Source organism: Erpetoichthys calabaricus, chromosome 3, assembly GCF_900747795.2.
Source record: "Erpetoichthys calabaricus chromosome 3, fErpCal1.3, whole genome shotgun sequence".
In the NCBI taxonomy this organism is placed as follows: domain Eukaryota; kingdom Metazoa; phylum Chordata; class Cladistia; order Polypteriformes; family Polypteridae; genus Erpetoichthys; species Erpetoichthys calabaricus.
Genome location: NC_041396.2, coordinates 164,019,340 through 164,028,658, shown reverse-complemented (window position 1 = coordinate 164,028,658; position 9,319 = coordinate 164,019,340). Strand labels below are relative to the sequence as shown.

The following is a 9,319-nucleotide window of genomic DNA, read 5'->3' as shown; positions in this document are numbered from 1 at the left end:
ACACATATAATAATATATATATATAATATATATATAACACACATATTTATATATATATAATATATATACACACACACACAATATATATATATATATATAATATATATATACACATATATATATTATATATAGGTGTATATATATATATTATATATATATGTGTATATATATATTATATATATATATATATGTGTGTGTATATATATATTATATATATGTGTATATATATATATATTATATAATATAATTTATATATATACATATATATTAATATATATATACACACATTATATATATAATATATATATACACAATATATATAATATATATATATACACACACATATATATATATACATATATATATACACATATATATGTGTATATATATATTTTATATATATATATTATATATACATATATATACTGTGTGTATATATATATATTAACATGTATATATATATTATATATATATATATATATATATATATATATATGTGTTGTATATATATATATATATATATATATATATACACACACACATATATATATGTGTGTACATATATATATATATATATATATATATAATATGTGTATATATATATATATATAATATATGTGTATATATATATGACAGCAACACTCATAACAATGACAACACAATTACATTGACAATCATGTTACGTTATTTTTAAAATGTTTCCTTTACTTTTTCATAACCTCTTTAACACACTACTTCTCCGCTGCGAAGCGCGGGTATTTTGCTATAAAAATATAAAATACAAGTGAATAAACATTAATCATTTGTTTGAATTAGACTCAAAGTCAATAGTAGTAGTGAACTATGATATTCCCAGAAAGATACTATTACTGTTAATGCAATTCACTTTGAGACAATATATATATGCTAAAATAGTTATTTTTTTTTAAAAAAAGTGAATGTTCTGAATATATAAAATACTTTTTCAGCACCGAGGACATACTTCCTTTTTCAAGAAGGAATAAAAATACACATTATATAGGTTGACACAGATGCACTTTTTATTTTATTTTAAAGTTAATTGTGGTTCTGTAATGAAATGTGTCAGAAAGTGAGTTTTAGGGGATTATATCTGATTCTCAATAATGAACCAAAGCAATGCAATGCACTATATCGGAACATCTTTGTTTTTTATATATAGCAGGTCTGTAATTGATCTAAACCTGGATATATATATTGAAAGATGGTGCAATATCATTTGGCAACCTTATTTGCTGTTCTTTTTTTGCGAAGAAATGATAAATATTGTATCTTGCATAGGTTATGCATGTTGATCTTAAAAAAACTGGTATTTCTCTTTACGCAATTTGTAGTGGAGTTACACTTTTTAGTCAGCTCTCTGGCAAGTTTGTGTTAAGTATTGCACAGTAAATCACTAGGCCGTTTCCATTTTATGCACATGATTCACTTGCACACCTTATGGATTATAATTAATACAGATGATGCCTAAGCATATTTTTGCAATATTTATAATAAATTACATTTGTTGAGCTCAGCCTTTACATTTTATTGGTGTTATTACACCTTAATCCTTTTGGAGGAGTGTATAATCATATACGTAAATATAATTATTACCAAGAATATAACATAATATTCTCAAACCAACTTAAACCATATCAATTATCTCAGGCTTAGTTATGATACAACTGTAACATGTGATGTAATACAGAGCACTAGGTTTAAGGCCATTTGTATTGAACTAGATATGAACTAAATTAATTTCACCCATGTACAGTGTAAAGATAAATGTTTTAAAAAATTCTTTTATGTTTTATGTGAGGTGAGCAATGTAGGGTATAGAAACTCAATTTTTCTAGGATTTCAATGGCACACAAGGCCTTCTCTGCTAAAAGACCACACTGACAAAGATGTGAAAAGCTGGCTATGACTCCCCAACCTGCATTCCACAAGGACACTAAAGAGAGTGACTGGACCATTCTACAGTTCTGCTGCTGTCCAACATTTAGTTAACTTCTTTTTGGAACTGACATGTCTGCAGACAAAAGAGACATCTATAAGGACATTTATTTTACGTTTTCATCTGAACAGCAGCAGGATTGCCTCACTTTGTGTTTTGTTATTACTTTTCTTCTCTTAAATTGTATCTATCTTTTCCTAATCTTTTCTAATAATTAACTTTGATTCAAGTGGCACCACAAAGAAATAATTCCATTCTGAATTTTTATTTTTATCTTTATTATTTGTATTTATTTTCATCTAGCTGGGGATCTTCATGTTACTTCACCTAATACATCTGTATGTATTACATATAGCAAAAAGTACAAAACGTTAAGCTTCACTGAAACATGGAGCTTAACTGACCACACAATCCAATTTCTCAGCATATCTGACCACTATTTTAAATCAGTAACTTGTTGTAATAAATATGTAATCAGGATGAAAAGGAAAAAAAATGGGAAAAGAGGTATTTGAGAAAGACTGAAAAACTACAGAGGGGGCCAAGCTTCCTAACTGACTTTTATAATGAGAAACGTCTCTGAAATAAACATTTATCCCAGAAAGACTTACACCCATCCCTATGAAGCTGCAAAAGAAACAGCAAACAACCTAACACCCAAACTGAGCTGAGGAAGACACTGCAACACCACTGACAAAGGACCGCAAGGGGGCAAAGATAACAGTGGACTCCAATTAGACCAAAGTTCTTCACCTGAATGTCAAGGCACAACATTCAAGTCCACCCAGCATTAGACATCATCCTTAAAGGCATGGTGTTGTAAAACTACAGTAATTTTCCTGTGCCAAGATAAACCATAACTATAAATAACTTGGAAACAGCAGGAGAATAATACAATAATTACTGTGTAGCAAACTCATGTTTATGTGCAGGAAGTAAACACCTAGCTTTTATTAGCTTTTGTGTATATGCCCCCTAGGGTGGTGGAGAGTGACGCAGCCGATATTAACTTCAGAATGATACAGATACAAAGGCTTGACTCCCAGAATTTTATTTTACAACAACATTAAAGTCACTTTTATAAATCCATAGTCAAACACCTGCCGGGTTCATCAGATCGCAAAAGGTATTCATAACTACCCCTGGTTAAAAAAGAAAAGTAAAATAAACAAGTATCTGAGTATCTGTGTGGCAGTTTTAAATATACTGTATTTGACTGGACTATGATTAAAAAATCCTGTGCTGATACTGATAAACTGACAGACACCATAATTAGTTATATTACATTCTCTCAGGATACCATAATCCTAGTTAGATCAGTCAAAATACAATGTATCCTTACAATAAACCAAGGATTACCAAAGATTGAAAAGAACAAATGAAACGGGGCATACGTACAACTATAATTGAACAGAAAGAACAACAGAAGGAGGTGAAACATATAATCAGGGTGACAAAACTGAAGTAAAAGGAAAGGATTGACAATGAACTGTGGACTGACAGTCTGGGTTCATTGTAGAAAGGAATGGATTATGACTAGCATTTAACATAAAAGCAATAATCATAGGGAATAAGCAGGGGCTCAGAAATTGATTAATTCTATTTAAGGGTTAAGACACAGAATTTTGCTTATTTACCAAAAGCCCAAACTCTGGACTAGAGATAGGTGTCAGGTCTTGCTTGACCATAATTAATTTTGGAAGAAATATCCTTTGACAGATTAAATAAAAATAATAATAAAAAAAAACACTCTGACCCAGACAAATTAAGAGTCCAACACTCCACTCTATATTGGGAATGTCTCTGGATTTACAAAAGCTGCCCAAACTCTGGAAAACTGTACATCAAAAAACTTAAAATGACTTTAGATTGATGGCCTTAACGTCTCATATAATTAAATCTTTTTGAGAAATTGGTAATACTTTAGTTTAGGTACTGAAAAAAATAATTTATTACTCATTTACTATTATGTAACAAGACCTTAACATACACTTCAATGGGTCTTCATAAAACTTCATAAATAAGCTCTCACATTTTAGTTAACAAACTGGTTGATAAGTTCTATTTGGACCCTACTTTGGTGGGGTGGTTTCAGGATTTTTTAATTAACAAAACACATAAGAGTGATTGTTAATGGCTGTTTTCCTGATAGCATAGCTTTGTCCACTGGATCACATCAGGGTTGCTGTCTGTCTACTTTTGTGCACGCAAATGATTGCAGGAGCCCACATAAGAACAAGCATATCTTCAAATTTGTAAATAACTCTATTATGGCAAGTCTGTTACAAAGTAAGGAGCCCAGAACATGGGCCTGCTGTTGATAAGTTTGTTCAGTGGTGTGATCATTACTTTTTAGAGTTAAATGTCTCTAAGACCAAGGATATGGATGGAAATTTTAGGTGCTCCCCTCCTCCCCGTCTCTCAACAATAAGGGAGCATGTGAACATGGTGGAGCACTAAAACTACCTAGGAACAAACATTGATAATAGGCTAAACACTATTATTGAACACAGAACAAATCTGTAATAAATGACAGAATTATTTTTTGTTATTGGGAAACTAAATTGTTTTAAAGTGAATAAAACCATCATGACACTTATTCATAACTCTAGTCACGTGCACGTGCACTGGCCCAACACTGTTTCAGCAGTGGAATGGCCAAATGGGGGAGGCAGCTTGATGGATGAGGTCTCCAGGAGTCTAAAATTATCTAAGTCTTATTATGTGATATGATCTACTGTTAAATTCTGCTCCGTACTTCGAAAAAAAAATGTATTTTTTTATTGAGGATTTGTTCTGTTCTGTGTACTGTATTGTATTGTATTGACCCCCTTCTTTTGACACCCACTGCACGCCCAACTTACCTGGAAAGGGGTCTCTCTTTAAACTGCCTTTCCCAAGGTTTCTTCCATTTTTTCCCTACTAGGTTTTTTTGGGAGTTTTTCCTTGTCTTCTTAGAGAGTCAAGGCTGGGGGGCTGGGCCTGTTAAAGCCCATTGCGGCACTTCCTGTGTGATTTTGTGCTATACAAAAATAAACTGTATTGTATTGTATTGTATTGTATGTGCATGGTAGACAGCTTAAGGGCTTCGGTGATGCTAATTACCCATTAAACTAGGGGTTGATGCTATGTTCTAATACCTTCTTTTCTCCTCCCTCTGCAGAATGTAAGATTAACAGCCACTTCCATCACTGACGTCACTTCTGTCATCTGGCTGCTTGGACCCGCCTTTCCCTGCCAAATGACTGCATAACCCGGAAAATGGCCATCTTGTTTCCGGTTTGATTTTAAACTTGCATCTGAGAAAACTTTTCTGCAATTGTTGTGTGACTTTTTTTTGTCTGCTTTCAAAACCTTCAATTGTACAAGGTCACCAAGGTGGTGCCCCAACTCTTTATCTTCGTCGGTCTCCTCTTTTACATTCTTCGATTGAATCTATTGTCACATGTGCTTTTTTATGTTGGCCTGCCAACCTTGGCCTTTAAAACATAAACTGTCTAAATGGTATTGTCAAAATTAGCAGTAAAATTATTGGGCTGCAACAGTCCTCTGTCACTGAGCTGTGTCACAAGCAAGTTAGAAAGAAGGCTGACTTGATTTAGTCAGACAGTAGCCATCTTCCTTTTCCAAAGTTTCATTTGTTGCCATCAGCCTGCTGTTTTTGGTTTCTGTGAGTAAAGAGCAACAAATTTAAGAACTCTTTTACTCCCAGACAGATATGCATTTCTAGTAGTTGCAGGGATCCTGCTGAATTCAGAATTAATATTGTGTACTGTTAAAGGTGATAATTCTTATTTGTGGACATCTTGCGGGTGTGTGTATTGATTATAACAATTACTATCATATGCTATGTCTTGTCTTATTTTCTTGTATCTGTGTAACAGGGTCCTATGTTTTTTATACTTTGCTGCTGCAAACAAAGTGCCCTTCTGGATAATAGCCTATCTTTAATCTGGCACCTACGTCCTTGTGCCAGAAAGAGTCAAAAATCTCCTTATAAAGTTGCAGAAAAAATTGCAGAATCTAACAAGGACACTGTCACACCACATGGCAAACATGGCAGTGGACCCCACTAAGAGCAAAGTTCTTTACTTAAACCCCAAGGCATTAGATCCTCCAGCACTGGACATCATCCTTAAAGGCTAGGTTTTGTGAAACTGCTTTACCCGTGCTAAGATACATTATAATTCTTAGTCACTTGTAAACAGCCAAAGAATAATTGGATAATTACCATATAACAAGCTCATGTTTATCTGGATGAGGTAAATGTCTGGCTTTTATTAGCTGTTGACTTATTTGAAAGCAAAAAGCCTCAAATGTCTCACAAATCCTCAACTGTGGGTTAAAAAAAGGGTGGACCAAAGATGACACCACACCAAAATTTCAAAATGAAACACTAAATGAAAAAGAATGCACAGTAAAGTTACAATACTTCCTGGGACTTTGGCGTGAGACAATGTGTGTGTGTGTGCATGTTAGTGTGCCCTGTGATTGACTGGCATCCCATTCTAGGCTGGTTATGTATCTGATGTTGCTAGAATATCCTCTAGCTTTAGTGAACAACAGCTCTTAACATGGAATCAATAAATTAATAGATGGATATTGTGTCTACTGTCCACACATACTTTAGGGATTTTACCAAAGTGAATTGGATTTTTGAGAGTTTATAGTACTGTGACTCCCCTGTTCTGGAGTTCTTTTTATGAAATGAGTAAGTATTTCCATCATACAGATTTTTTGTACAAGTGTATCCCTTTCACTCTGTGTGTATTTGTGTTCTTGGTTTGTTTCAGAACAAATCTCTTTTAGTAAATGAAATATAAAAACTCCAAAGGTGTCAAGGTAAAGTCCATGTTTGATTAGTAATACAGTACTGACATACAAATAACAAATTCGGTATCCAATGCACACGTGACAATAAAGCTGAATTTAAAGTATGCACACTTCTCGTCTGGTACGACTCTGTTCGCATGTAGAAGTGACACGCTGCTGCCTAAGTATGGGAAAGTTTACTTTATATGGTATGTGTGTTTAGCGCGGCGACTTGCTTCAAACGTGAAACACCTGCGCTGGAACTGCAGAACATACAAGTGGCCACTAGAGGGAGATGCTGATTGAACACGAGCCTGTCAGTGTACCTGGATCAAGACTCCGAAAACATCGCTGGACTGGAAGCCCGTGTAGCCACAAGCAGTGTTAACGCACACTTATGAGCTCGCGTCAAATCCGTTTGGACTTGTCAGCCGAATCGGAGGTGGTGGAAACTCCAGTGCTCCGTGTAAAAGAAAACGAGACAAAATACACCCTTAATTTAGACGTGATCAGAATCGATTAGATTCCGACAACTGTGAGGCGACAAATCAGTCAGTTTAGCCCAGTTACTGCTATTATTTACAATGCCTGTCATTTTTGAAGTGTCAAGAGTTTTTATTTTGGAAACTGTGAATTAATACCTATTTAGTTTTACATTCAAAGGTATGTATTATTGTGTAGCAAGTGAATGTTAAAGTCGAAAAGTTCAGCTGGATACAGTATACGAGTAGCATTGTAAGAATAAGTTTAAAAAAAGCAGTGCAAAAGTAGATAATTGGTGTGCGCGTCAAAGAGTCCCTTTTTTGTGGTATAGGAGGGCCATCTGTACGCGCAGAGCTGTTGACTCACACACAGCCGCAAACTTCCATACAGCGGTGTGCCTCTCGGTCCAGCCCCGCGCCTTCCCATCGCAGAGCAGCTGTTCAAGCCGGCAGTCGAGCGGCCGCCGCTGAAAGATGAATACTTGCTCGGGACTTCGCGGCTCTTCTCGCCTGCTGCTGACGCTTATTCTGCTTACTTTGCTCGGCTTGGCTCGCGAAGCCGCCTGCTTCGAACTGGTTCTTCTGCACACCAACGATGTTCATGCGAGAGTGGAGGAGACTAGCAAGGACTCGGGGAAATGCACCTCTAACGGCTGTTACGGCGGTGTGGCCAGGAGGCTAACGATGATCAATGACATTCGTGCCACAGAACGTAACGTGCTGCTGCTGGATGCAGGGGACCAGTTCCAGGGGACAGTTTGGTTCAACGTGTACAAAGGAGCCGAAGCGGCGCATTTTATGAACTGGATGCGATACGATGCAATGGTAAGACGTGGAACTGCTCGCTCTTTCTCTCTTTTTCCCCTTAACATCTCAGGATAACGTGTATGTGAAACTTTTTCCTCCCACATCTCCAAACACATATAGTTCTATTGGCCGTTCCAAATTAAACCTGTGATGAACTGGCGATCCAGAATTGGACTTAAAAGTTTTGAGAATGTCATTTTATGCCTTGAGAAGCCAGTCAGTTGGTTATTAACACAAATAGCGCAAACTAGTGACTTATTCAACATTAACAGTAAGTCAGGTGAGTTTTTTTTACTACAGAATTGGGGGACGTGTCCGGAGGCAGGAGGAGAGGAGGAAAATAAAGTGAGTGGAACTGAGGGTAGGAACTTTGAATGTTGGCAGTATGACTGGTAAGGGGAGAGAGTTAGCAGATATGATGGAGAGAAGGAAGGCTGATATTTTGTGCGTGCAAGAGACTAAATGGAAGGGGAGTAAGGCCAGGGGGATTGGAGGTGGATTCAAATTCTTATATCATAGTGTGGATGGCACCCTGCCCAGGATTGTTTCCTGCCTTGTGCCCTGTGTTGGCTGGGATTGGCTCCAGCAGACCCCGTGACCCTGTTTTCGGATTCAGCGGGTTGGAAAATGGATGGATGGATAGTGTGGATGGGAGGAGAAATGGGGTAGGAGTTATTCTGAAAGGACAGTATGTCAAGAGTGTTTTGGAGGTGAAAAGAGTGTCAGGCAGAGTAATTGTTATGAAGATGGAAATTGGAGGTGTGATGATGAATGTTGTTAGTGCATATGCATCACAAGTTGGGTGTGCAATGGGTGAGAAAGAAGATTTTTGGAGTGAGTTGGATGAAGTGATGAACAGTGTACCCAAGGGACAGAAAGTGGTGATTGGAGCAGATTTCAATGGGCATGTTGGTGAAGGGAACAGAGGAGACGAGGGGGTGATGGGTATGTATGGTGTCAAGGAGAGGAATGAGAAAGGTCAGAGGATAGTGGATTTTGCCAAAAGGATGGACATGGCTGTGGTGAATACGTATTTTAAGAAGAGGGAGGAACATAAGGTTACGTTCAAGAGTGGAGGAAGATGCACACAGGTAGATTACAACCTATGCAGAAGAGTTGATCTGAATGAAATTGAAAACTGCAAGGTGGTGGCAGGGGAAAGTGTAGTTAAGCAGCATAGGATGGTGGTCTGTAGGATGATGATGGAGATCAAGAAGAGGAAGAGAGTGAGGGCAGAGCCGAGGATCAAATGGTGATAGTT

The 9,319-nt window shown here is 36.5% G+C and overlaps 1 protein-coding gene across 1 annotated transcript in view; it reads left to right on the top strand.

Annotated features, from left to right (window-relative positions):
* Positions 1 to 7,440: 7,440 nt before the first annotated feature.
* nt5e (5'-nucleotidase, ecto (CD73)) overlaps positions 7,441 to 9,319 on the top strand; it is a 107,740-nt gene continuing 105,861 nt past the window's right edge. The window contains exon 1 of the mRNA XM_028797483.2: positions 7,441 to 8,076. Within this exon, the coding sequence (XP_028653316.1) occupies positions 7,726 to 8,076 (351 nt within the window). The 5' untranslated portion in view covers positions 7,441 to 7,725. The remainder of the gene's footprint in view (positions 8,077 to 9,319) is intronic.